Genomic DNA, 26,837 nt, shown 5'->3' on the forward strand with positions numbered 1-26,837 from the left:
ACATTTGCTTGCCCGTAATGCCTAAGAGGTTTGTCTGACCCTAACCTCTGTACCGGCTTATATAACCGTTTCGGCCTAGTGTGTACCGAAACATCCTGCTGTTGTTGTTGTAAAACTTGTGTACCTTCCCCTTGAACCTCCTCATGATCGGGTTCATCAATTTCCTCATCCTGAGTATTATCCTGATGCTCCACCTAATCATGATTCCTAGAAACCCGTTGGTCTTCGGCTTCTACTTCCACTACTTGAGCTTTAGTAGACCCAACATCACCACAACTAGGCACCGTAGCTTTCGCCATAGCTACAATAGATGACTCGTCAAACACCACATCTCTGCTGATTACAAACTTCTTGTCTTCCGTACACCATAGCCGATAACCCTTGACTCCTGTAGCATATCCTAAGAAAATTGCCTTCTTTGCTCTATTGTCAAGTTTGTTACCTTTAACATGGTAATAGGCCGTACAACCGAAAACCTTAAGTCTCCCGTAATCTGCATGTTCACCTGACCACACCTCGTAAGGTATGCCGCCATCTAAAGAAGAATGTGGAGACCTGTTCACAATATAACAAGCTGTAGCAACAGATTCTGCCCACCATTCTACGCCTAATCCCGAATTGGAGCGCATACATCTAGCCTTCTCAAGTAGTGTACGGTTCAATCTCTCTGCGACTCCATTCTGCTGAGGTGTGTTTACTACTGTCCAGTGCCTCACAATGCCTTCCTGATTACAAAACTCCTTGAATGCCCCATCCGTGTACTCGGTCCCATTATCCGACCTTAACGTCTTCAGCTTTCGACCAGTTTTGTTCTCAACCATTGCTTTCCACACCAGGAATGTGTTGAATACCTCATTCTTATGCTTCAGAAAATAAAGCCAGACAAATCTCGAATGATCATCAACGAATGTAACAAAATACCTGGAACCACCCTTGGAAGGTAACTTTGCCGGTCCCCAGACATCGGTGTGTACGTAGTCTAACACCTCTTTGCTCCTGTGCTTGCTTGTAGAGAACGTCACCCTGTGTGCCTTCCCGAACACACAATGCTCACAAAACTCCATGCAAGGCTTCTTCATGTCCTTCAACAAGCCTTTCCCGCACATCAAAGATAGATCCTTTTCTGACATATGCCCAAGGCGCATATGCCAAAGCCTCGTACTAGCCGTTGGATCCCTTCCACTGATTCCTACTGCTACATCTCCCGTAATTGGTGTCCCCAAAAGTTTGTATAAATTTCCGTAACGAGTACCTCTCATTACCACCAAAGAACCCTTAACGACTTTTATGGAGCCATTCTCTATAATTATCTTACAGCCGTTCCTCTCCAACACACCAATGGAAATTAGATTTTTCCGCAAATCGGGTATGTGTCTTACGTCCGTCAATGTTCTCACCACTTCATCGTGCATCTTGATCCGTATTGTTCCGAGTCCCACAGTTTTACATATACTATCATCACCCAGTATAACTGTACCACCATCTATACTCCTATAGGTAGTAAACCACTCCCTATTTGGGCACATATGGTGTGACGCCCCTGAATCAAGCATCCACTTATCGAAGATCTTCTCAGACACCTCTATCACCGAGAAACATTCGTCCGCCTCTTCTGACACATATCCCGCCTCTTGCATCTCTTGTTTCTCCTTGTATCCTTCGTTCTTTTGCTTCAACTTTATCTTTGGACAAGCCGCTTTCAAGTGGCCAAGCTCACCACAACTAAAGCACGTTTTCTTGAAAGAGCCTCTAGATTTGGATCTAGATTTCCCGCCCTTTCCCTTTCCCCTTTCATTACTCCTCCCCCTCGTTACAAACAACCCTTGTGCTTGTTCCTTGTCTACTCCACCCGACGCCATACTGCTAGTAGCAACCTTACGAAGGTCATCCGCTAATAGCGAATTTCTCGTCTCTTCCATGGTTAGACTATCACCAACAAGCATCAAAGTTTGAACAAGGTTCTCATAGGATTTAGGTAATGAAAGTAACAATATGAGGGCTTGGTCCTCATCCTCAACCTTAACATCAATATCCTTCAAATCTGAGATAATCCTGTCAAACCTATTCACATATTCCTGAATAGAAGAACCCTCTTCCATTCTACATGTGAATAATTTGGATTTTAAGTAGACCCGATTCGTTAAAGTTTTCGTCATGAAACTGCTTTCTAGCTTTAACCACACACCCGCCGCCGTTGTTTCTTCGTCTACTAGGAACGCCACGTCCCTCTCAAGACACAACATAATGGTAGCCCGTGCATCGAGATCTAACTCTTCCCAATCCTCATCTGACATATCTCCTGGTTTCTTTCCCGTCAACGTCTTGTGTAATTTCTGCGAGATTAGCAAATTCTTCATCTGCATCCGCCAATAAGAAAAATCGTTTTTCCCATTGAACTTCTCTATCTCATATTTCCCTGCTTTGACCGTACCACTTCTCGATCCCATCTTCTCTTCGTTCAATCTCAACAAGGCTCTGGTACCAATTGTTATAACTAAAAGTCGCGGAAGCTATCGAACCTATCCTAGAAATTGATCCGATTATGAAGATTAATCAAAAAGCTAAGTCAAAATCAAATATGCGAACAGAATTTAACGAGGTTCGGCTTTAAAGCCTACGTCCTCGGACGAACAAGAAATCTTTATTGAAGGATATATGAAGACGACTCACACAACCCGCAAGTTCGTCCCAAGATGGTACCGTATAGAAATTAACCTTCTATACTAAATCTTCGACGACCGAGAAATTTAACACCGCTCAAAAAAACTATGAAAAATTTCTCTCACTCTTGCTCTCTCTCTCTCTAGCTCTCTCTCTCTCTAGCTCTCTAAAGAAGAGTTGTTGATGTGTTTGTTGATGTGGTTTAGTCAAGAACTCAATCCCTATTTAAATATGTTATAAGCCGACATAACCACGAAATTTAGAAACCAAAATTGAAACCAAATTGAATTGGCACTAAACCGCCAATGCATCTAAACCGCCAATGTCATATTTGGAAACTGCCTTAAACCGCCAATCTAAGAAGCCATCCTAAACCGCTTCTTACTAGTTTTGGAAACTGCCTCCTACACGGGCGATGAATGTTCCGATCTGATGTTGGAGATCGATCAGAAGAAATTGATGATTCTGGTGAGTAAATCATCAGGGAACCATCAGAACAGCCATTGAAAATCTTCGAACCGTATGATCCTACGGATTCAATCTTTGTTGAATTGTTCTTGAGCTTGAGTAGCTCGAACGAATAATACGTATTGTGCACCATCTCTCTCTCTCTCTAAACTCTCTCACTCTCACGGTTGAGCAGAATCACGACTACAAATTTGAAGGTCTTCTTCTTTCTCTCTCTCTCTCGCGGTTGAGCAGTGTAGAGAGAGATATATATATAAAACAGGAAAGAGAGAAAATAAGAGAGCTACAGATCTGAAGGTCTTCTTCTTCCTCGCTATCGCGGTTGAGCAGTGTAGAGAGAGAGTTACAAGAGAGAAAGAGAAAACAGGAGAGAGAAAGAGAAAACAGGAGAGAGAAAGAAAACAGAAGAGAGAGAGAGAGAGGGGAAGGAGAAGAAGAAGAAGAGAAAAAAATAGGTTTGAAGGTCGCCGACCGAAAAATTAGTCGGTCGGCGACCTTTGTCGGTGAAGACGATGAGGTGGCAGAGAGGGGTGATGAATGGAGGAGAGAGAGACGATGATTGGTTAACGGAGTTATAACGATAACTCAAAAAGGGAGTCATCTGGATATTTTTGATAAAGTAAAGGGCTAGGCAGGAAGCTGGTCACAAAGTTAGGGGCTATTTGGGAAATAATCTTAAGTTATAAACTGATAATTATACATACGGGAATATCCTAAGTTATAAATCACGGTGTATCAACTTAATTCGTCAAATGGAACAACTTATATAATCATTCAACGATAACCTTTTCATTTCGCTGGTAATTCTATATAACAAAACAGGTTAGACGGTTACGTGAGGTATAAGTCTGAGCGTTTGTTTTTATTGGGAGTTTGACAGATATGAGGTATAAGTCTGGCCGTCTATTTTTATTGGGACTTTGACAGAGATCACAATCATGACTTTGGAAACAGTTCACTGCTTGGTTTTCATAGTTGCTGCAACAAATGCTTCTCTTCAGTACTTCTCCCGTGTGGGACTAAAACTAATCCTTTTATTTTTAGACAATTGAAACTACTCAATATTATTTCTTTAGCTGTGTGGATGTAGTATTTTCCCATCAAGCTGAAGTAGTAGAGTTTTTTTGTTAGGCATGTCTTTAGTCTGTCAATCTATTTAAATCATCACCACTATGCCGTCGACACAAAAATATGAGGACAATAAGGAGGCGTCTATAGGCGCGTCCCAAAATTGGGGTAGGGGCCTCCCAAGAGAGTTTGACCTTAGTCAAACTCCGACAACTGTAGGCTCCCCCCATTCGGACTGACAAGTCCGAGGCCCAAATCATGTCCTCGGACTGGGCCAGACAGAGAGGAGACAAACCGTCCTGACTGCCCCAGTCCAGCCCGAAACGTCTCGGACTAGCTCAGTCTGAAAAGTTGAAAATCATCTGGATAGGGTTCTTTTCTTTAAGTTATGGTTTTCATGGATTCAAGCTACGATTTTTATATTTTTTCCATGAATTCAAAGGCCGAAGGTTCTTCGTTTCAAGCGATGGTTTTCATTTTTATAACTCCATCGTTTTTTGGATTGGGTGTGTAGACTAAATGTTTAGCTTGAAATATTAGTGTTGTATATGCATTACCTCAATGTTTAAGTTGTTATTTAATTTTTTTTTTTTTTTTTTTTCTTTTTTTGTTATTATGCAATTAGAGTTTTCAGAATAACTCCTTCAGTAATGACCTTAACCATAGTTTCCCAAATACCATGACATATTTCCTAGGAGGAAGTGAAACAAACATCTTTGGCTAGGCATGTCTAGTCTGTCAATCTTTTTTAAATCATCACAACTATGTCATCAACATGAAAAAAAGTAACGCCACATGCAGGCGTGAGGGATTAGTTCCACACGCGGAGGGTGTGAGGGATTAGTCCCACAAGCGGATATGGTGACATAGTAACCGAGAATAATATCTAGGTCCTCTTCACTATTTGCCAAGTACTTTTGAGTTGGATGTCCTATGGTCCCAAAAAATTGGAAAATTTGGCCTTTGAGTTAGATTACTGGGATTTGAAATGTAATTTAGTAGTCAACTCCTAGTTGCAATTATCATTTAGACAATGTTTGCTTATTTTACATGCGATCTTTCGAATCGAGTTTCATATGAAGTTTATAATCAAGTGCTCAAGTAATCCATTCACTGAAGCAAGGAATACATGATTAGTCTTAAATTCGAGTAGATAGTAAACCACTGAATGAACTCATGTTTTCCGTTTCTTATTCGCTCATTTTCTTGGCAGCTTTTCGACTACCAATATAACATGGGGCTTCTTCTAATTGAGAAGAAACAATGGACTTCTGAAAATGAATAAATTAGGCAAGCATTAGCTGAAACTTGTGATAGCCTAATACAGGGAACAAGCGGCTAACTTAATAGCACTCCTTGAAGTGGAGAGGCAGGAAGAAAATTTGAGAAACGCATTCGGGGTTGAGAAGCAATGGTTGGCTGATGTACGGTTGCTCTTTCTTTACGACTCGATAATTTTGATTCTCTGATATCAACAATCTTTTTCTTTTCCGTGAAGTTCTCACTTTTCAGGATTGCAGCTTGAGAAGGCGTTGCATGAGATGCGAGCGCAATCTGCAGAAATCAAATATGCATCGGATAAGAAAATGGAGGCTCGTGCTTTGGTTGCTAGTGTTAAGATATAGAGAAGGAATTGAAAGAGGTCAAGGCTCGTGAAAGGGCAATTCGAAGTGAATGTCGGACTTTCAATGTTGAGTATGTTTGGCTTCTATTTGGCTATGTTTCTTTGTTCAGTCTTACTGTAAGTTGAATCATTTCTTCCTCTCACGCGAGAAATGCATGCTGTTACTTCGGTTATCAATGGAAATGCAGGAACCCAACCTTCATCCAACCGATGGTAAAAAGGAGAAGCGGAAAAAACTGATGGTGGGATGACTACGAGGGAAGAACCTTCGAAACCTCTGACTGGTGTTGATTATTTCCCGAGTTTAGCTAGTGAGAATGATAAAACCATTGGAGAGAAGTTCGTCATGGTAAGAAACCTATACGTATTTTAAAATCATACAACGACACAAGATTGACTTTGTTTTAACCGTTAGCTATTTTTCATTTCTTGCAACAGACCGAAACGGCTGAGGAGGATGATAGTGGCAATACGTGTTCAGTAGATGAGATTGCATATGTATATGAAGATGAGAGGGGGGTGTTGTGTATGAAGAAGGCTGCGAGGTCGAGCTTGAACATCCCACATCCTGGTGAAGGAATAGGGAAGAAATTGTAGACGGACCTCGAGAAGAAATTGTTGAACATCCCGGTGAAGGACTCGAGAGACTTCGAACTCGGGAACTCCTTCTGTGAGGTTTTTGGTGCTGTATTAAAGCAATGTCCGGAAATCCTGATCTTGAATAATTTAGGTAGAAGGAAAAAATGTTGATATTGATTTGATAGGGTTTTTCTTCAAAAGAAGAAAACCTCCAAAAATAGGTGTATACCGCTAAATGTAGCGAGCACACGGTATTCTTTAGTAAAAGGCGAAAGAATAGTTCGCTTTGTGCTCACCACACGGTTCCATGAATTCAATCAAGGTTCCAGTCTCTACTTTAGAGTTGCTAGAATATGCTCTTCTTTGGTACTTTTCCAATGTGGGACTAAAACCCAATCAGAAATAACATCAAAATACTATTCACGCCGTTCAAATAATGTTGCCTCAACCGGTAACCTATTCATCTCGATGGTAATTCAAGTGATGTGGCCTCACCTATTTATTTCGACGGTCATTCGAGTAATGTGGCCTCAACCAACAACCTATTCACTTCGACGGTCATTCAAGCATTGTGGCCTCAACCATTAACCTACCTATTCATTTGGACGGTAATTCAAGTAATGTGGCCTTAACCAATAACCTATCACTTCGACGGTCATTAAAGCAATGTGGCCTGAACCATTAACCTACCTATTCATTTGGACGGTAATTCAAGTACTGTGGCCTTAACCAGTAACCTTTTCACTTAGACGGTCATTCGTAATGTGGCCTCCTCAACCAATAGCACATATATTTTTTTTGATGTTGAAGAGTGAATGACATTTCAACAAAAAAGAGAGTGAAGTGACAAAACTAAAAATTGTTGTTATTTAAGCATTAATGGGAATTCTCCAAAAGAGGAGAATCCTTCCAAAAATAAGTGTATACCGTTTAATGTAGCGAGCACACGGTATTCTTTAGTAAAAGGCGAAAGAATAGTTAGCTCTGTGCTCACAACACGGTTCCATATTATTGTAAACAGTTCACCGTTTGTTTTATAATGCTGCGACAAATGCTTCTCTTTAGTACTTCTCCCGTGTGGGACTAAAGCCAATCTTTTTATTTTTAGACAGTTATAATACTGGCTCAATGTTTTGGAGTATTTCAAAATCTTGTGAAAAATGGTACCAATGTTTGGTGGCGCTTTAATAGAAAATTATAAACACCTGTGAGTATGATTCTACTCTTGAAAATGAAGACACAGATATTACCATCCAGGTTGCGTGCTCCACCAATAAAGATAAAGGTTGCGTGCTCCACCAATAATGATAATTTAAAAGCGGGAGAAGGATATGGTTGAATAATACCAACTAGTACTTCATAAGGTCATCTACCTGAGCTTGGATGTTTATTTAGTCTGTCTCAACCAAATCTAGGCTTAAGGGTTGCCCAAAGAGTAGACTACACAGAAGGAACAGTCACACATAGGGTTCGTCCTATGGTATGGTAATGTGAAGTGAAGTGAATAATAGATTGGGGCTTAAGCATTGATGGGGATTCTCCAAAAGAGGAAAATCCTTCCAAAAATAAGTGTATACCGTTTAATGTAGCAAGCACACGGTATTCTTTAGTAAAAGGCGAAAGAATAGTTCGCTTTGTGCTTACCACACGGTTCCATGATTTTAGCTACAAATCACTGTTTGTTTTTATAGTTGTGGCAACAAATGCTTCTCTTTCGTACTTTTCTCATGTGGGACTAAAGGTAATCTTTTTCATTTGTGGAAACTAGATAGTGGATACTCCTCAAAAGTTGTTTCTTTAGCAAACTCCTATTTCACCTATGGGGACATTACCTGACTTGGATTATCCTAAGAAAAAAAAAATGTCTGTACAATGGGTACTACTAGTGAATGGTTGATGAATTTTTTTTCTAAAATGGAAGTGATTTTATAGATTATCATAGACCTCGACGAGTCTCATTCATCTCTTGAAAATGAAGAGATGCAAAGGTTGCTATCCGACTATAATATACTTCATCTTTACGAACATTTTGAAAGTATACTCTAACTATTTTTAAATGTTCATATTACAATTCATAAGATATTTGTCGTCTAATGGTACTTTAGAATGGAAAATTATTTAGTACATAAATAGTATAAATAACATCGAATGAGTACTTGCAAAGAGACACAATTTAAGGATTGTCGCCGTTCTGAACAGAGAGTCACAACTATTTGAGAAACATTTTTTGTGGATTTTCTACACGTCACGTCAATTTTTTTTTTTCGCATAAGTTTGTAGAGGGATTTTAGTAGAAGTTTTATAGACGGAATTTGAAGTTGTTAAAGTCGTGTGAGAGAGCACATTAATTAGTAAGCTTGACGGAGAATAAAAAATTGTAGTGTTTCTTTCTGAACGACGTGTTGTTGTATCTTGGAATCCATATAACCGTCTGCACCCATACGAAGAACACATAGTTATCTCAAGCAAACATATTTTTCGCCTCGATTAAACAATAAAAGTTTTCAATTCTATATTTATATAAACTAACAATATTTAGGTCAATCTAGTTCTAGTGTCTCCACCTGCCTTTAGATGTTCATCCTGACAGTCTCGACCAAGTCTGGGCATTGAAAAGAAAATGCCCAGAGAGTCTTAACTAATAATAGTATCATTCATAATAGAGAAGACTGAACTTTGAAGGGACATAGGGTTCATCCCATGGGAATGTTAAGCTAGCAAGTCACTTTCCGAAGCCCTCTCCATCCGCTTGGAGCCTTGGACACACATGTTGCATTAACAAAGGAATAAAACAACCAAATAAAACGAAGATGCAGCAAAGTTGCAGTAAATGAATAACAAGACCTAAAATTGTTCTTAACATGTCATAAAAAATGTCTTGTTTCATAATCTTTAAAAACGCACAAGACATTGAGATTTTTCATAAAATCTTTCCAAAAATGGTACAAATGTTTGAAATGGCGGCGCTATAATAGAAAATTATAAACACTCGTGGGTATGATTCTACTCTTGAAAATGAAAATGAAGACACAGATATTACCATCCAGCTGTTGCAAATGTTATAACAATGTCTTATATTTGCTGGAGAAAATTGAATAATACCAACTAGAACTTACTAAGGTCATCCACCTGATTTTAGATATTTATTTGACCACCAGTAGGGTTCATGCTATGGTAATCTGAAGTGAATAATAGGTTGGGGTTTAAGCATTGATGGGGATTCTCCAAAAGAGGAAAATCCTTCCAAAAATAAGTGTATACCGTTTAATGTAGCAAGCACACGGTATTCTTTAGTAAAAGGCGAAAGAATAGTTCGCTTTGTGCTTACCACACGGTTCCATGATTTTAGCTACAAAATCACTCTTTGTATTTGAAATGCTGCAAAAATGCTTCTCTTTAGTTCTTCTACCATGTGGTACTAAAGTTAGTCTTTTCATTTGTGGATACTAGTAGTGGAAATTACTCGATCGTTATTTCTTTAGCAGGTCGATGGACAAATTTCGAATAATGATTGAAGTAGCAATCTAACTCCTATTTCACCTATGGGGACAGTACCTAACTTGGATTATCCCAAGCCCCTGTAAAATGGTAATCTACTAGTGAATGATTGATGAATTTTTTTTCTAAAATGGAAGTAATTTTATAGATTACCACAGACCTCGACAAGTCTAATTCATCTTTTGAAAATGAAGAGATACAAAGGTTGCTATTGGACTATAATATACTTCATCTTTACCAACATTTTGAAAGTATATTCTAACTATTTTTAAATGTTAAAAGTTAATATTACAATTCGTAAGATATTTGTCGTCTAAGGGTACTTTATAATAATATCAACTACATTTGGTGGAAAATTTATTAGGATCTAAATAGTATAAATAACATCGAATGAGTACTTGGTAGGAGACACAAATTAAGGATTGTCGCTGTTCTGAACAGAGAGTCGCAACTAATGGAGAAACATTTTGTGGATTTTGTTAAGTCACATCAATTCTATAAATAGCTAATATTTTTTTTTGGCATAAGTTTGTAAAGGGATTTTAGTAGAAGTTTTATAGACCGAATTTGAAGTAGTTAGAGTCGTGTAGGAGAGCACATTAATAAGTAAGTTTGACGGAGAATAAAGAATTGTAGTGTTTATTTCTGAACGACGTGACTGTTGTATCTTGGGAACCATATAACTGTTTGCACCCTTACGAAGTACGCATAGTTGCCTCGAGAAAATAGATTTTTTTGCCTCGATCAAACAGTAAAAGTTCTCAATTCTATGTTTACATAAACTAACAATATTTAGGTGAATCTAGTTCTAGTGTCTCCACCTTTTTTTTTCGTTGAACTAGTTCTAGTGTCTCCACCTGCCTTTAGATGTCGATCCTGTCAGTCGCAAGTCTGGGCATTGAAAAGAAAATGCCCAGGGAGTCTTAAACTAATCAGGGAGTCTTAAACTAATATCATTCATAATAGACTACATTGAACTTCCCTTAGGGTTCATCCCATGGGAATGTTAAGCTAGCAAGTCACTTTCCGAAGCCCTCTCCATCGGTTTGGACACACATGTTGCCCGCCTTACAAATCGTCTTGCTCGGAGAGGAAGGCAGGCGTAAGTAGAGTAAACAAAAGAATAAAACAACCAGAGCAGCTTGCGCAGCAGTGGCAAGAGACGAGAATGGGATGATTCAAGAGGTTAGAACATATCAGTTTTCGCCGATTTCGCCACTGCATAGCGAAATGTTAGGGTTTCGGTTGGCGGTCAAAATGATGGAAGATAGGAGGGACAGGCTTTATATCATCGAAGAAGATTCTAGGGTTTTGTTAGATTTAATCTCGGCCGATGATCCAACAATCCCGTGGAGATTACAAGACGACATCAACGATCTTCGAGAGCGCACGCGTCAACTGCATGTAACCCTAGCTAGGTATTGTCCAAGTGAGAACAACACGGTGGCACACAGATTGGCTGCTGATTATTCACCCCCTTGAGTTTGGCGGATTTCGTTTTTAGTACCATGGTTAGACTAGTGTTACGTTTTAACCCTTTTCGCTGGTAGATTTGGGTGTACTATGTAACCTTCCTTTATTAATGTATTAAGCTTTCCTCAAAAAAAAAAAAAAAAAAAAAAGAAAAGTTGCGTGGCGTATTTTAACTGAACCCAAAAAACCTAGGTTAGATTACTAAAAGTCAAATGTTTTCCTAGCTCCTCTCCGTCCACAATCATTAAGCCATCATCTTCTTGAAGTTAGAAGAGTACTCGAAAACAAACTCAACCGTGTACAATTGGGAAGTTAACAAAGGAAACAGATATACATTTAGACAGTCAAATCAATTCCAAATGAAAATGATTAAGTTCAGAACATAAGTAACTCTACTCCAAATTTAATTAGTAAACTGATTCAAAAAGGAAGATGGAATACATATCTTACCAAAATACAATTGACTCCTCTAAAATGGAAAAGATACTTTCAATTCCTTTTAATCCAAACAAATAAGACCACATGAGATGGCCCCTCACAAAAGGAGGAAACTACACAGTAGAGTCCATGTACAAACAACTCACTGCATCGAATGGAATGGGTATGGAAATTATCGACATTGCTAAGAATCCAATTGTTCATGTAGAAATGTGCTACTAAAGCTCTCCCAATTACAAGCAGGTTTAATAAATTCTTTAAAATAAATACCAAGTGTCATTTCTGTAGTTTCAACAAAAAAAAAAAGTGTCATTTCTGTCAAATAGAAGATGAACCTTTCTAACTTCAAGGAGATGATGTGATTTATTATGACATTTCTCAAGCTATCTGGTTTGTTTTAGTATTAAACGTGACACTCTAATTAAAACATATTTTAATTAAGGGATATTTTCATGGAAATCTACGTATTGGACACATGAACTTAACTTAATTATCACGCTAATGTGATTTATTTAGAAACCTAGATGTGATTAAAATAGCTCAAACAACTCCCACCTTATGTTTTCTATTGATTACTTATAAATTACTAGAAACATTTGATTTCATATTGTCCTTACAGGCAACCTACTCCTTCAAATGTCATTAAGATGAACAATGACGCCTCTTATTTGAAAGTAATCATAAAGTAGGTATTGGTACTATAGCTCACTCTCAGTTTGGAAATTTATAGCAACTCCTACTAGCTTGGATCAGACACAAAACAATGACGAAGGAGAAGCCAAAGCCATTCTCATGGGGTTAATCTGAGCAAAGGAGCAGAGATATAAAAAAATCATACGGAAGGAGATAACTTATCTTAAATTAAAGCTCTTTAAGACTTCTCTCATCAAAAAAAAAAAAAAAACTCTTCAAGACCATTGTCAATCCTATCACTGGACGATTGAATGAAGACGTCAATCAAAGAACAAATTTTCGGTCTTCTTTCAAATTTTCAACACCTTAAATTTTCACATGTATCTGGTTCTTATGTAAATAGTCTACCTTGTAATAACTTAATTTATCTATACAAATGTGATATAATGCCTGACCACACTCCTGGGTGAAAACCTGACCCGGCGACGTGGTCAGATTTAGATGGAGTCATGGAGAGATCTTTTCGCAATTGTTCTCTCTAAAGCGTTCGGTCACGTCACCCGACCCGATTCACCCTCGAGAGTGAAGGAGCATAGCAACATTTTCTTGAAGGGTCAGTAGTTTCATTGATATACCCTAGCTTGCCCCACCCCACCCAAGTCCCCCCCACCCCACCCAAGTCCCCCAGTCTCCACTAGATCCTGCCCATTAAGGAGATTCACCTCCTACTTCTTCTCTGGTCAGACTCTCTCTCTCTCTATAAGAAACCGAAGTGGGTTTCTTGTACTCCCATCTTCCCTTTTTTTCATTCAATTCCGGAGCTTACCAACAGTTACTTATCTCACATCCTTCCCCTCTCATCCTTCTTCGTTTTGTTTAGTTATCAAGAACTGATTTCTGTTCTTCTCACTACCAAAAAGTTTCAATCTTTCCACCCAAATCTCTCTCCCCGTCTAGCTCTTTACAAAGGTAGGATCAATTTTTTCTTTTTTCCCAATTTTATTGCTTCCCCACTTACTATTTATACATAAAGTTTCGATTTTTATCCGATTGAATACCAAAAAGTTTTGATTTTTGTTTTTTAGAACTTAATTGGTTGCTTGAAACTTTTGTTAGGTTAAAATGTCAATATGGTTTGTGCTTTTTATATTGTATATATTTAGGATTGCTACTGGAACTTGAATCTGATGAAGGTTGAATAAACATTTTTGTTTCTTTATAGCAATTAAGTTTATAATTATATATGGGTTTTAGTTTTTAGATTATAATTTGGAATGAGAGCTACTTTACTTCCCAAACATGTAGCTGCGGTCGTAAAATACCAGAAAAACCCTATTAGAGCCCTAGAAATGTTCAATTCAGCTACTAAAGAAGATGGGTTTAAGCACAATGTGTTAACATATAAATGTATGATTGACAAGCTTGGTTTTCATGGAGAATTCGAAGCTATGGAAAGTGTTCTTTTAGACATGAGATCGAATATCGATAATAGTTTATTAGAAGGAGTTTATATTGGAGTTATGAAAAGTTACGGTAGAAATGGGAAAGTTCAAGAAGCTGTGAATGTGTTTGAGAGAATGGATTTCTTTAATTGTGAACCATCTGTTTTATCTTATAATACGGTTATGAATATCTTGATCGAATATAAGTATTTTGATCAAGCTCATAAGGTTTATTTACGAATGCTAGACAAACAAATTGTTCCCGATGCTTATACTTTCACTATTAGAATCAAATCGTTTTGTAGAACGGGTAGACCTCATGCTGCTCTTAGGCTTCTTAAGAATATGCCTTCATTAGGGTGTGAGTTTAACGCAGTTGCATATTGTACGACGATAGGTGGGTTTTATGAAGAGAATTATCGAATCGAGGGTTATGAGTTGTTTAATGAGATGATTGAGAAAGGTTTTGTTCCTAATATAACCACATTTAACAAGCTTATACATTTACTTTGTAAGAAGGGGGATGTTCGAGAAAGTGCAAAACTTTTGAACAAAATATTGAAAAGGGGAACGAACCCAAATTTGTTTACGATCAATATATTCATTCAAGGGCTATGCAAAGATACGAGGTTAAATGAGGCAATTCAGTTGTTTGATTGTGCGAATGGTAAGGGATTTAAGCCCGATATTGTCACATATAATACACTTATATGCGGTTTATGTAAGAACTTTAAGGTTCAAGAAGCAGAGGTTTATCTGCATAGAATGGTAAATGAGGGTTATGAACCAGATGATTTTACCTATAACACTATTATCGATGGATATTGCAAGTTGGGTTTAGTAGAGAATGCATCGAAGATTCTTAAAGATGCGGTTTTTAAAGGGTTTGTTCCCGATCGAGTAACATATTGTTCTCTAATTAATGGATTATGTCTTGAAGGTGATATAGATAGGGCAATGGAAGTATTCAATGAGGCGGTTGAGAAAGGGTTGAAGCCGGATATACTTACCTACAATTCGCTCGTGAAGGGTTTGTCTCAGCAAGGACTTATCATGCAGGCTTTGCAACTAATGAATGAGATGTCGGAAAATGGTTGCAACCCGGATATGTGGACTTATAATATCGTCATTAATGGATTATGTAAGATGGGTTACGTATCGGATGCTAATAACATCATGAATGATGCCATAGTCAAAGGATATCTTCCTGATGTTTTTACCTTTAATACATTGATCGATGGCTATTGCAAGCAACTTAAGTTGAACAATGCGTTAGAGATTATTGATAGGATGTGGAACCATGGTGTCACTCCAGATGTGATAACTTATAATTCGGTATTGAATGGTCTGTGCAAGGCTGGGAAAGTCGAAGATGTTGAAGAAACATTTAAAGAAATGGTGGGGAGGGGTTGTAATCCAAATGTTATCACTTATAATATCCTAATAGAGAGTTTGTGTAAAGTTCGAAATGTTAAAGAAGCTTCGGATTTGCTTATGAAGATGAAAAGTGAGGGTTTAAACCCCGATATCGTAACTTTTGGCACATTGATTGATGGTTTCTGCAAGAATGGCGATCTCGAAGGAGCACACAAACTATTCCGAAAATTGCAACAAGAAGTCGACTTTTTCCACTCTACCGCGACATTTAATATCATGATTAATGCATTTTCCGAAAAGCTCAATGTTCATATGGCAGAAAAGCTGTTTCATGAAATGGGTACTAGTGATTGCTCCCCTGACGGTTACACTTATCGTGTGCTGATTGATTCTTTCTGCAAAACGGGAAATATCGATAACGGGTATAAGTTTCTGTTGAAGATGATTGATGAGGAATTCACACCGTCTTTAACAACTTTCGGACGAGTAATCAACTGCCTCTGTATCTCCCATAGGGTTGATGAAGCTGTTGGTATAATCCGTGTTATGGTTGGGAAAGGTATAGTCCCAGAGATCGTGAATACGATATTTGAAGCTGATAAGAAGGATATAGCAGCACCGAAAATTCTAGTCGAAGAGTTATTAAAGAAAGGATATATTACATATTATGCTTATGAACTTCTATATGATGGAGTTCGAGACAAGAAAAAACTGAAGAAAAGGCTTCGAAGAAAAATCTCGTAAGACCATTCTTTTTGGAGAGAACATATTTTTCACCATTTTGACTTTGTAATGAAGCAGAAGAGGAGAACAACGACTAAACGGCGAAATCCATGATGATCGGAACCCTTCAACTCTGAAAGCTCACATAGAAGCACGCCAAGAGCTCGAAACTAGTAACATGAAACTGCATCTGAGAAGGTTGGTGAGATGAAACTTGAAACTGGTAACATGAATTATGTTGTCTTGTTCGTAGCTTTGATGTTTTCCTTTTATTCTTTCTTGTGGTCTTCCTGCTTTTCTTGACCAGAGAAAAGAAGAAATTCGAAATATCTGTGAATGTGAAAGCTCCGTCGAACAAGAGAAGCAGTTCAGATACTGCGGTTATTAGTAGTGGAAGGCCAAGATTCAAGAGCAGGGTGAAGGTAAAAGGAGGTTTGTTTGAAGAACTAGTATGATTTCCAACAACATCATCTCATTATAAGTCATTCAAGTACAAAGGAGGTGTTTCAACAAAAAAAAGAAAAAGTACGAAGGAGGTCGAAAGCTATATTTAACCTGATATATTGTTTTGTTTTAGGAAAGCATCATTTCTCCAACTATAGCTTTGGAAGGCTGAAGTCCTACACAGCTTATATGCTGCTATTAATGTTTGGGAGAGTGTCTATACAACATTGATACTTTTTTTTTTTTTATGTATTTTTAGTCGTTTAATATTGTTTGATTGGGGATTTATATGTCAAGAAGATTTTAAACCTTAAAACTTTATAAAACACATTTTATATCTTGTTCACTATCATACGTGATGACGCTTTATATTGGTCCATTGCCCGCTAGTCCGAATCCCCACGAACGCCGAAGGTTGATTGAGTTTGTGGGTTCCTGATACCCAAGCAGGCACTACTGGTCCTGGACCGACCAATGGGGTGGGCCCGGGTGGAATGTTGTTCGCGCCACCCTCGAGTGCAATCCACCCCCGACCCTTACTTACTTTAGTCTAAGGGTGGGAATTGGGCTAGGTAGGGTGCCCACAGGCTTATTATCTCATTGAGTTTGGGTGGGGCGGACGGATTCAGACAAATCCTTAGCGTCCAAAATTCGTGCAATTTCGGTTTATGGGACGGTCTAGGGTTGAATTTACACCATTCAAAAGGAGGGCACCTGAACGCACTACTCTAGGGAGCTAACACCTTTAGATGATGTCTACACTCTACATGCACTAATGCCAAGACTAGGTCATTGGAGCTTAATGAAATTTTAATGCCAAGACTAGGTCATTCGAGCTTAATGAAATTTTGAAAAGATCGACCATTATAAATGAAGGTCATTCGGGATTCAACCAATTTCATTCCCTCTTTATTCTTGAGTGGACGGTCATTCAAATACTGCCCGGGTCGGACTCGTGTGGGATGTCGAGTAACACTTCAAAACCCAAGACCGACTCGTTTATTTCATCAGATTGGACCCCCTTCGGATTCTCGGTGTCTATGGGTTCTAACAGTGTTCATACACGTTTCAGGTTCTCGGGGGTTTTCCCAGCCCTACTCTGCTCAATAATCTTCTATTGAGATCAAATTTGACCCGTTTAAACCCGGATCTAATACTCAAATTTGACCCGTTCAAACAACCCGTTCTCCAACAGCTAAAAAGTTTCACCCACCTTATCTTCTTCTTCGTCTTCGTCTTCGTCTTCTTCTTCTCTCTGCAGAGTAAAATCACTAGGGTTTAAGGGCTTTTTTTGTTGCTAAACTCAAGAAATTCGAACTTCAAAAGATGGTTACTGCGATAATAACATCATCATCATTATCTCCAATTCAGTCCTCACTTCTCCATTTCTCTTCTTCCTCAAAGCTTCCAACTTCCAAGCTACTAAATCATCATTCTTCAATTCTTCTAAGAAGAAACCCTAGTTTCTCACTCCAGAAATATGTACCTATTTCTGGGTTTTCAACTTTGAAGAAGACCAATTATTCTGAGAGAAGATTCAATTCTGTTTGCTTTTACAATGGCAAAAAAGATTCTGATAAGAACAATCTTAGTGAAAAGGTTGGATTTTGAACCTCAAATCCCTAAATTTGACTACCATTCTTTCTCTATTTTCGAATTCCCAATTTGATGAATCATTACTTCTCTAATTTTTTGGTGTGGGTGAAGTTCAATTTTTATGTTACTTACATTAGAATAATTTTATCAGTTTCAAATGGGTTTTTATCTAAATTGTGTTTGATTAGTTTGGGAATTTCTTTTTCAGGAAGATGGACTAGATTGGCCAATCCTTAGACGTTGGGATGTGCCATGGAAATGGCAAACTGTTTCTCTCACCATGCTTGCTTGTGCATTAAGGTACTTCCCTCACCACCAGTTTTATTGTGTTGTGGAATTCTTCCTATTACTTCGAAGTGGCGAATGAGACTAATTTTTGTTCAGGCAGTTTTGTTTTGACAGGATTGGTAGAGGCAGCACTTGTTCCATATCTAGGTTTTCAGGTTGGAGACCTAAGTTTAGATGAGAAGGCTGAACTCTTATTTCTAGACCAAGGGTAAGCATCACTACATCCTCCGTTTCTATTACGCGGAGCTCGTATCTCTATTTCCCGACGATTTTTTACTCATCTTCTGATGAATGTATGCCATTATATGAGATACTAAATGGTACACATGGTTGGTCGTGTTAATAGACAACCCACCTTCTATGGTGTCATTGGCTACACATTTTCAGAGGATGTAAAGTTTTATAATCAATTAATCCAGTTAAACTTATTGCACAAGAAATTCGTGATGACTCGTTTATTTCACATTTATATGGTTAATGTTGGTAAATTTATTGTATAGATGGTCACGTTGCATCTTGACTTTCCTCATTTGGACCTTGCAATTTCTTAATGGGTTTGTGTATAACATCTTCATCTAACTTTTTTATCCGCAGGGTTGCTACTGCAGTTGTGCTAGGAGTTATATATGGTCTCACCAACATTTTCAAACCTCTTCCAGATGACTTATTCCGCTATGGTACATAACCTAAAGCTTTTCCAACCGTCTTACGCGAAATGAGTTACGATATATTAATCTTTTTTCCGCAAGGGTGATGTGAATTAAGTGTGCTTACATATTGTCGAAGAGACGGAGGATGAAGAGAGTCAATGACATTTTTAAGACCTTGGCTGCAGAAACTTATTGTCCTATTACAGAGAGATGCTTTTTAAAAAAATTTATGCTTTCATTTTCTTTTGATTTTAGATATTCTTTCTTACTATTTTCGTTTCTTTTATTTCTATAGATGAATAATCTTTTGATTGTATAGAATTGAAGGAACCATTCAGTCTACAGAATGGGTGGCTCTTGTGGGCTGGAGCTGGTCTTGGTGGTGCGATTGGTGCTATAGCATTAATAGGAGCTGTAGTGGCCTTGTTTAGCAGTGAGAATCCAGAAAGAGAGGTAAGATATGGAACCGCCATTTAAGGAGTTCTTAGTTAATCTGCCTATCATTAGCTAGTTAAGATTACTTATCTTCTACTTACCAAGCTTTCTTTGCTTCCTACGGGTCTATCTTTTTAAGCAATGGTTGCTCTAATTGAGTTTAAATTAATTTCTTTCTCTGCAACGAAGTAAGAATTTATTAGTGAGGATCTAAGATAGCATACATTCTAGAAGGTTAACAAAATGTTGACCGGTGCCCCCCAATTAGATGTGGTATCCCGGTAAATGTGCAGGCTGTGTTTTTCTTCCTTGAAGTCCTTTCTGTTTTTCTTCTTGGAGTTGGCTACTCACTTAAGATCATACATCTATTGGTTTCGGCTCTGAGTTGATTTGATATTTCGTCAAGTTGCTTTGTTTTTGAGGGAGTTTGATGTCCAATATTCATTTGTGATCGTTATTTAGCTTAACAGCACAGTGTTAGCGGGAACCTCGGGATAATGTTTCTTCCACCATATGGAGTTCAAACATCATAATTGGCATAAGATTTCCCACTTGACTAAATCCGTGTGGTAATATTTATGTTTATAAGATTTAAAGTTGTTCTTTAACTTTTTTTCAGACCGATGCTCTAGTTCGCTTACTACCCTTGATTGGCTCTTCAGGTATTAGGTACTGCCTTGGAATCACATTAATCATCTATAAATTATAATTGTTGATATTATTTTTCTATCTAAAATGCCTCGAAGTAAGAGTTAATGACAACATTTTCATATGACAATATGCTTTTTATTGGACAGTACCGCTTGTCTAGTAGGCATCACCGGTGTTTTGGCTCCACTGCTTGAAGAGACCGTTTTCAGAGGGTTTTTGATGACATCCCTTACTAAGTGGTATAGCTCTACTCTTGATTCTTGCGAACTGCAAAATGCTATTCATGTTTCGCTAGGTATCTGCTTTTTATGTTTTGTTAGGCATTCTATGAACTTTTGCAAATATGAATAACAATTACACTTTGGTGTTCTCTTTTTAAGTATTTATGGTGATTCTCTATCTTGTTGGCATCTATGGTGGGTTCAGCGTTGTTCTGAAAATGATCAAACCTTTTATCCGACTGTCTACTTCTGTACACCTTATCGATATTCTCTTTGTATCGTTTCTCTGAAACTTCGGTGTCCTATATATGGGGGGAGACTAACTTGGTCATATTCTGATGTTTTTAATACTGATCTGCATAAAATTGGGATGTCGTTTCTTCTGGACCTTTGTTTATATATATTTTAATATATACTTGTTCTTCCGGCAGGGTACCTACACCAGTTTCAGTACTTATAACTGCTGCAATGTTTGCTCTTGCGCATCTTACACCTGGACAGTTTCCTCAGCTCTTTGTCTTAGGTACCCACCTCAGCTCTTGGGTTAATAATACTGAAAATTACTCTTCTTTGTTCTGTAAAGCATACAAACTGTCTAGCAATTGTTGTTAGCACATCATTTCAAAAAAAATTGTTGTTAGCACATGACATATGCCTCTGTCAAGCAGGAGCGCCCGCTTTGGGCCCCAACGTAGTCAAGGGCCGCAATTTGTTTAGCTTTTGTGCTTCACTTTCGAAATAATAATTATATTCTAGACGAATTTATAATATTATTTAAGTTCTAGCTTAATGGTTTAGACTTTAGAGTTTAAATCACATGCAAAAGATCAAGGGTTCAAATCCTTCCCTAAGCACTATTATTTATTTTTCCTAACATGTATTACGTAGGGCCCAAACTTTTAACTCTGGTCCGGGCCTCCTAAATATTTGGGCAGGCCTGCTGTCAAGTCCTAGAAAATTGTTGTTTTTACCACGTGATAGTTACTAGTTACCGCTTTCGTCGACTACTTTAATTGCTTGCTGAACCATTCTTTGGGTGGTGCTTTTTATTTTTAATTTCAGATATTGAATCTGACTCGAGATCTGACTTTAAGATCTGATGAGTCGGACGCATTAGTCAGATAAACAAATAACATTCTGAAATCTGACTCGAGCCAATTTAGATTTAGAGTCAGATTTTAGTCTAGTATTCCCTCAGCAATATATATTGGTTGTTTCATGGGGGTAAGTTTGTATTTAAGTGGAATTTTTTCATTGAACCAGGAACCACACTAGGATTCTCATACGCTCAAACACGTAATCTTCTTACACCCATTACCATACATGCAGTCTGGAACTCCGGGGTGATTTTGCTCCTCACATTCCTTCAGGTTAAATTCTTACATGATATAATTCACTTGGGTTTCGAGCGTTCTTAGTCGTAGGATCTAGTGTGATACTTCTAGAAATGCTCATGATTTCGTTTTGGTTAACTCCAGCTCCAAGGATACGATATCAAGGAATTGTTGCAGGCTTCGTAAAAGAGGTTCAGTTTTAACCTCTCTCCGAAGCGATTGAGAAGTAAACAAAGGAAACCAGATCAATAGAGCTAAAAATGGTCAAATTGATCGACAATGTCATAGATGGTGATTCAAATGTACAAGTCCTTTAGTCTATCCTACTATATATTTGTAATGTGAAAGCTATAACAGCCAAATCTGTATGTAAAAGTACCCTTACCATTACTTTTTTTAAGAACAAAATGATTTGGATTTGTAATTGCTATTTTACAGACATGGAGTCTGTGGCTGCTTTTCTTTTCTTTCAGATATGAAATATGACTAGATGTTTTAAAACTGGCCTAATGTCAAACGGACGGTCAGACCCATTTCTCTTACTCTAGGTAGGCCAATGTGGTCCTCCATTCCGGCCTATCGCTCCACTCGGGCACTCCCTTAAATCTTATGCAAAACTTTGTTTGATTTGGAAGTCTTCACCTAGGAATAAAGAGGAGAAATCAACATGGGTTTCAAGAGTTTTGACTCACTCACCTTTTTTCCTTCACTTGAAGTCTATTCAAAACCCTAGGCAGTGCAAGAAAGGGATGGCTAAAGTCTGAGAGCTTTTCACTGAATTTGGAGTCACCTATAAACCAAATAAACTATTTTCTTCATTAAGAATGTACTTCCCTTGTTCTCTTTACAGGGGACATGGTTAGGAAACTTAAGACTTTATATCATTAGTTTAATTAATATGATTAGGGCTCCACATCGATTTGGAATATCATATTAATTAGTTTTGCGACTCTGAACATCCCCGCACGATCACTAAGTGAAAGAACACGTGGGGCTTCAGAGTATTCGTTCATACTTTAGAAGTAATTATTGTCACCACTTGATCGGTGTCCTAGTTTTAGCCAACTCAATTCATTTTATTTGGAAATGTTCTTATATTTATTAATCTAACCCTTATTTTTCTCTAATTTCGTTATACTTATTTTCGATTTTAGGTCTAGATGATCCATATACTAATCTTTGAAATGGTGTTCATGGATGTGGCTTTTGGGGGTTCACAAAAGTTGGACCATATCATGGCTGATGATGCCCATGGAGATATTGGAGTGCATGTGTAAGCCGCCCATGGTACAATCTTGAGACTTCTTTTGGTCCTTTCCCCAATAGAAAATGAACGAATGCCTCTTCTGGTCTTTATATTTTGGCCAATAGACTATTCGATCTCCAAATTAACTGCTCTGTCAGTTAACCGTTAAATAGTTATATTCTTTTCTCTTAGTTTGTACTTTTTCCTTCTTTCTTGTGAACTCTTTTTTTCTTCAAAGGCAAGAGAAAGAGAGGGCCAACGTCTCTTTATCTATGATACATTTGAAGAATCCCCCCCCCCCCCCCCCCCCCCCTTCTCTTCGATATGTTTGAATAGAGAGAGAGAGAGAGAGAGATAAGGGAAGTTACTATGTTTGTCCCCTTCTGCCTTCATCTTCATTCTATCTCGTCTTTGAAGTACATGATTCAAACGAATATCAAATTGAAAAGTGAAAAAATTAACTTCGTAGTTAAAATTCAGTTAGTTAGGTACTCAAATATTATAATGTTAAAATTTATGGACCAAACATATATGCTAATCACAATACGAGGACTCGCCAACAATTAATCCTTTAATTTTAGACAGGATCTTGCTCTCTAGACAATAAAAATGGTGGAAAACAAGAAACTTAGGAAACAAAAGTGGGGATTCCTAGCTACTGATTTTGAATGATCAAACTGTCCGAATCCTATGCTCATTGTTAGTTGGTCATCTTCACATACATTGATATCTTGTTGTAACGACTGGCCCACTTGTTAGCAAGTGGCTCATTGGCATTAGTGTAAAATGTTGGGTTCCAATTTGAAGATTTTGTTGGAATTGAACCTTTAGCTTTGGGTTCCAATTTGAAGATTTTGTTGGAATTGAACCTTTAGCTTGTAATTTTATAGTGGGTTGGGCTCATCCAAGAGATGGTAATATGAGGATTTCAGGATTGGGTTTGTATAATAAATCTGATTTCATATGAATTGGATATTAACAACTAAGGTCTATAATATAAAGTAATACAAACTTAGCTAGTTATAGTCCTACATCTATCAAAGAAAAAAAAAAGTATATCTACGCCGTGAACGTCTACGACACTCACCGATGAACATTTTCTTTCCCGTATTGAATACAGGGGCGATGCCACATAGGGGCATGTGGGGGCACGAGCCCCCACAGCCCATGTTGCTTTTATTATTTGCTTACACAGATACACTCCAAGTGAAATATATATTGATTAACGCACCCTATTTATCAAATCTTCGCTGCAGCTTAGTTGGTAAAACTTGAGAACCCATTTTATATAGTTCCTTCCTAGGTCATGGGTTCGAAACCAACAGGCCTCAACTTTTTTCTTTTAATTTAACTCCGGCTCCAATTTTCTTTTGCTTTTCCTTTGTAATTCAACTATTTTCCTTTGTTTCTTTCCTCTTCCTTTTTGTATTTTAAATTAATGTGGATATAAAAAAGAAGTCGATAACATTTTCTCTTTATAAATAATTATATTGCTTAATTCTAATAAGGCGTAAAACATAAATATTTTATGCTAATATATATTTTAAATTTTATACCGTACTAACTCTTTTGTATAAATATCTATGTGGCAGTCGCTCTTCTTTTAAATTTAATTTGCACTTCAACTACGTTGATATGGTATGAATTAAAGTGTTTATATTGCTCTAGGTATTTCATATTTATAAATCATAGATCCACCATTATTTTCAGGCACGAGCATTGTTAAAACTAACTACGATATTGAATGATAAATGTATAGATAAATGACAACTTGCGCTTACGATGAGAATGATGCAATGATTTGAGAACTATTATAATGATGTATATTCGTCTTGTACGATTATAAATATGTATTGGATTTTGAATGAACCACTAGATGTATTTTTTTAAATAAGTATATTTGATTTTTCTGAAGAATTATGACTAAAAGGTGCCCCCATTGGGATAAATCTCTGGCCTCGCCACTGATTGAATATAATCTAACAGGTGGGATAAGATGTGGATTGAGGAAACTCTATAGTGATCATGCAGAACCATTTGAATATTTGATGGATCAGATTGGGCACGCATAATAGACAAGGGATGTTTGGAAAGGCTCGGGTGCCCGTTCCTTTTTTTTGTTGAAAGGGTTCCCGTTCCTTTAACGATCACAGATTCAAACGATACTTACTCGAAAACAACCACGTCTTACTTAAATATAATCAGAAATCATAGTAAACAAACTAACTTTGAAATACTTAAATTTTCAGAGAGTTGCATTCAAAGTTCGTAATACATATTGAAGTTCATCTGATTTTCGACACTCTCCTATATTTTCTACATTCCCATGGTACACCAATCTATATTCCCTTTCTAGCCTTCCATTTTATTTTTCCATTTGGTATTTGATTCATAAAATAGGGATACTAATATATGTTTATTCATTAAAGACTTAGAGGGTTTATCATTGTTTGTATAAAACAATAAGATAGTTCATTCAATAGTCAAATGGTCAACATAACCAATAAACTTTAAAAATATAAAATATTACAATTTAAATGGATGGAAATACTTTTTCGTAACTGTACACAAGTCACAACCTATCTCGCTACAATCACAAACAACACTTTAAATACGTTGCCTGAATAGCCAGAATCCACAAAGAACTACCACAGTGGTGTTCCTATACAACCCTGAGTTGTACTAAATATTTCAAAAGAACGATTGAAAATACGTCCCTGTGTTTTGTGCACGCCTGTCTGACGTGACTAATAAGACAAAGGACATTTCCCTCTTTTAACAACTATAAAACACTGTGAAATGAATTCGTCTTCCTGAAAGCGAAAACAAGGGTATACTTGTATCACCCTTGTACTTCAAATGAATTTTAGCTCTACACATGTCATTCTAGTTATTGCCTATTTATTTTGGGTACCTCTATAGCTGGAACACTTTTATGTCTGTAGACGTCCGAGTACTCTTTGACTTCTACTTCTACCATTTTCATTTTGATTTTTTTTCCAAAATCTTCATCAAACCCCTAAAATTTCTTCGTGCTTTTTTGAAGGGTATCACATATAGTTCGTTCATTGAAGAAATTTTTTTTTTTTTTTTTTTTTTTTTTGGAATTTCAACTTCATTGATAGACTGTCCAAGCAGTAATGAAATACAAAGTCAAGAAGTTAAAATAAAACAACAGAAAGACAAAAGAAAAACAACTAATGGGCCAAATATCTTTGGGCCACTGCGTGGGCCTCGCCATTGCTTCACAGTAGCAGAAAGCCAGTTCATTTTGATTTCCTAACCCTTCCTTGCTATATAAGACTAGATGTGATGATTCACATGGTGGCCCCCATCCCATGTTGGGAATCCATAGTGGGGTGAACCCTGGAAACAGAAACTAAAGTAGTGAGAGATTAGTGGGTGTGTAACTACCCACTTCTTTACTACCCGTGCCCATGATCAGTGGAGAACGTCTATGGTCGGTAACTGCTGCCGATTGATCACCATCGTCCGGTAGTATCTCCTCTTCCGATTGATCACCATCGTCGGTTACAGAATGCATTTGAACATTTTGAAGAAAAAAAATTAAAAATAAGGTTTCAAAAGATTTTCGTTTCTTATTAGAAGCCGGTTCTAGAAATCCTATTCTTTTTATAAATTATCTCTTAATCTAGTGTGTGAATTTTTTTCGAAATGGTTAAATCCTTTAAAAATGCTTGTCACTGGTTTTGGGTTGATTTCGTACGGTTTTAGAGTGATCAGAAAATTCAACCTCTCTCGCTGATAAATTACAAACTTTTTTCCATTTTTACAAGTTAAAGTTCAACTTTTCTTATTAATATCCATTTCAAAATTTGTTGAAATTTCACAATTATCGTATATACCCCAAATTTTAAAACTATATACAGTCAATGCTAACCCCTCCAAATCTACCAATCCATAACTATTCATGAGCAAACTAGGCATCAAATTAAACCAGATATAACCCACTTTCCATTAACCCATT

The 26,837-nt window shown here is 37.4% G+C and overlaps 2 protein-coding genes and 4 non-coding genes across 8 annotated transcripts; 2 read left to right on the forward strand and 4 right to left on the reverse strand.

The window, feature by feature from the left end:
* Window positions 1–6,589: 6,589 nt before the first annotated feature.
* Window positions 6,590–6,705, reverse strand: LOC147543050 (U5 spliceosomal RNA). The gene has a single exon (XR_015224459.1). It is a non-coding gene; the product is annotated as a U5 spliceosomal RNA (small nuclear RNA).
* Window positions 6,706–7,285: 580 nt separating this feature from the next.
* LOC147543051 (U5 spliceosomal RNA) lies at window positions 7,286–7,403 on the reverse strand. Its single transcript, XR_015224460.1, has one exon. It is a non-coding gene; the product is annotated as a U5 spliceosomal RNA (small nuclear RNA).
* Window positions 7,404–7,935: 532 nt separating this feature from the next.
* On the reverse strand, window positions 7,936–8,053 carry LOC147543052 (U5 spliceosomal RNA). The gene has a single exon (XR_015224456.1). It is a non-coding gene; the product is annotated as a U5 spliceosomal RNA (small nuclear RNA).
* A 1,566-nt stretch (window positions 8,054–9,619) lies between these two features.
* LOC147543053 (U5 spliceosomal RNA) lies at window positions 9,620–9,737 on the reverse strand. The gene has a single exon (XR_015224457.1). It is a non-coding gene; the product is annotated as a U5 spliceosomal RNA (small nuclear RNA).
* A 3,160-nt stretch (window positions 9,738–12,897) lies between these two features.
* Window positions 12,898–16,774, forward strand: LOC147543054 (Pentatricopeptide repeat (PPR) superfamily protein). Of its 3 annotated transcripts, none has more exons than XM_086633678.1 (3): window positions 12,898–16,182; window positions 16,292–16,406; window positions 16,562–16,774. In XM_086633678.1, exon 1 carries the CDS (start codon window positions 13,717–13,719, stop codon window positions 16,003–16,005), a length of 2,289 nt encoding a protein of 762 aa, XP_086489804.1. In that variant the 5' UTR covers window positions 12,898–13,716; the 3' UTR covers window positions 16,006–16,182; window positions 16,292–16,406; window positions 16,562–16,774. The 3 variants fall into 3 exon arrangements, with proteins under 3 accessions (XP_086489804.1, XP_086489802.1, XP_086489805.1); XM_086633676.1 differs by having other exon boundaries at window positions 12,919–16,182; window positions 16,292–16,485; window positions 16,521–16,774; XM_086633679.1 differs by having other exon boundaries at window positions 13,104–16,182; window positions 16,292–16,416.
* An 858-nt stretch (window positions 16,775–17,632) lies between these two features.
* Window positions 17,633–22,027, forward strand: LOC147543055 (CAAX amino terminal protease family protein). Its single transcript, XM_086633680.1, has 10 exons — window positions 17,633–18,027; window positions 18,233–18,324; window positions 18,413–18,520; window positions 18,907–18,989; window positions 19,282–19,415; window positions 20,017–20,066; window positions 20,195–20,287; window positions 20,701–20,792; window positions 21,533–21,639; window positions 21,748–22,027. The coding sequence occupies exons 1-10, from the start codon at window positions 17,755–17,757 to the stop codon at window positions 21,787–21,789; spliced, it is 1,074 nt and encodes a 357-aa protein (XP_086489806.1). The 5' UTR covers window positions 17,633–17,754; the 3' UTR covers window positions 21,790–22,027.
* Window positions 22,028–26,837: the final 4,810 nt, after the last annotated feature.

This window comes from Eschscholzia californica, unplaced genomic scaffold, assembly GCF_041429995.1.
Source record: "Eschscholzia californica isolate CP2 unplaced genomic scaffold, dmEscCali1.0.p SCAF_4, whole genome shotgun sequence".
Taxonomy (NCBI): domain Eukaryota; kingdom Viridiplantae; phylum Streptophyta; class Magnoliopsida; order Ranunculales; family Papaveraceae; genus Eschscholzia; species Eschscholzia californica.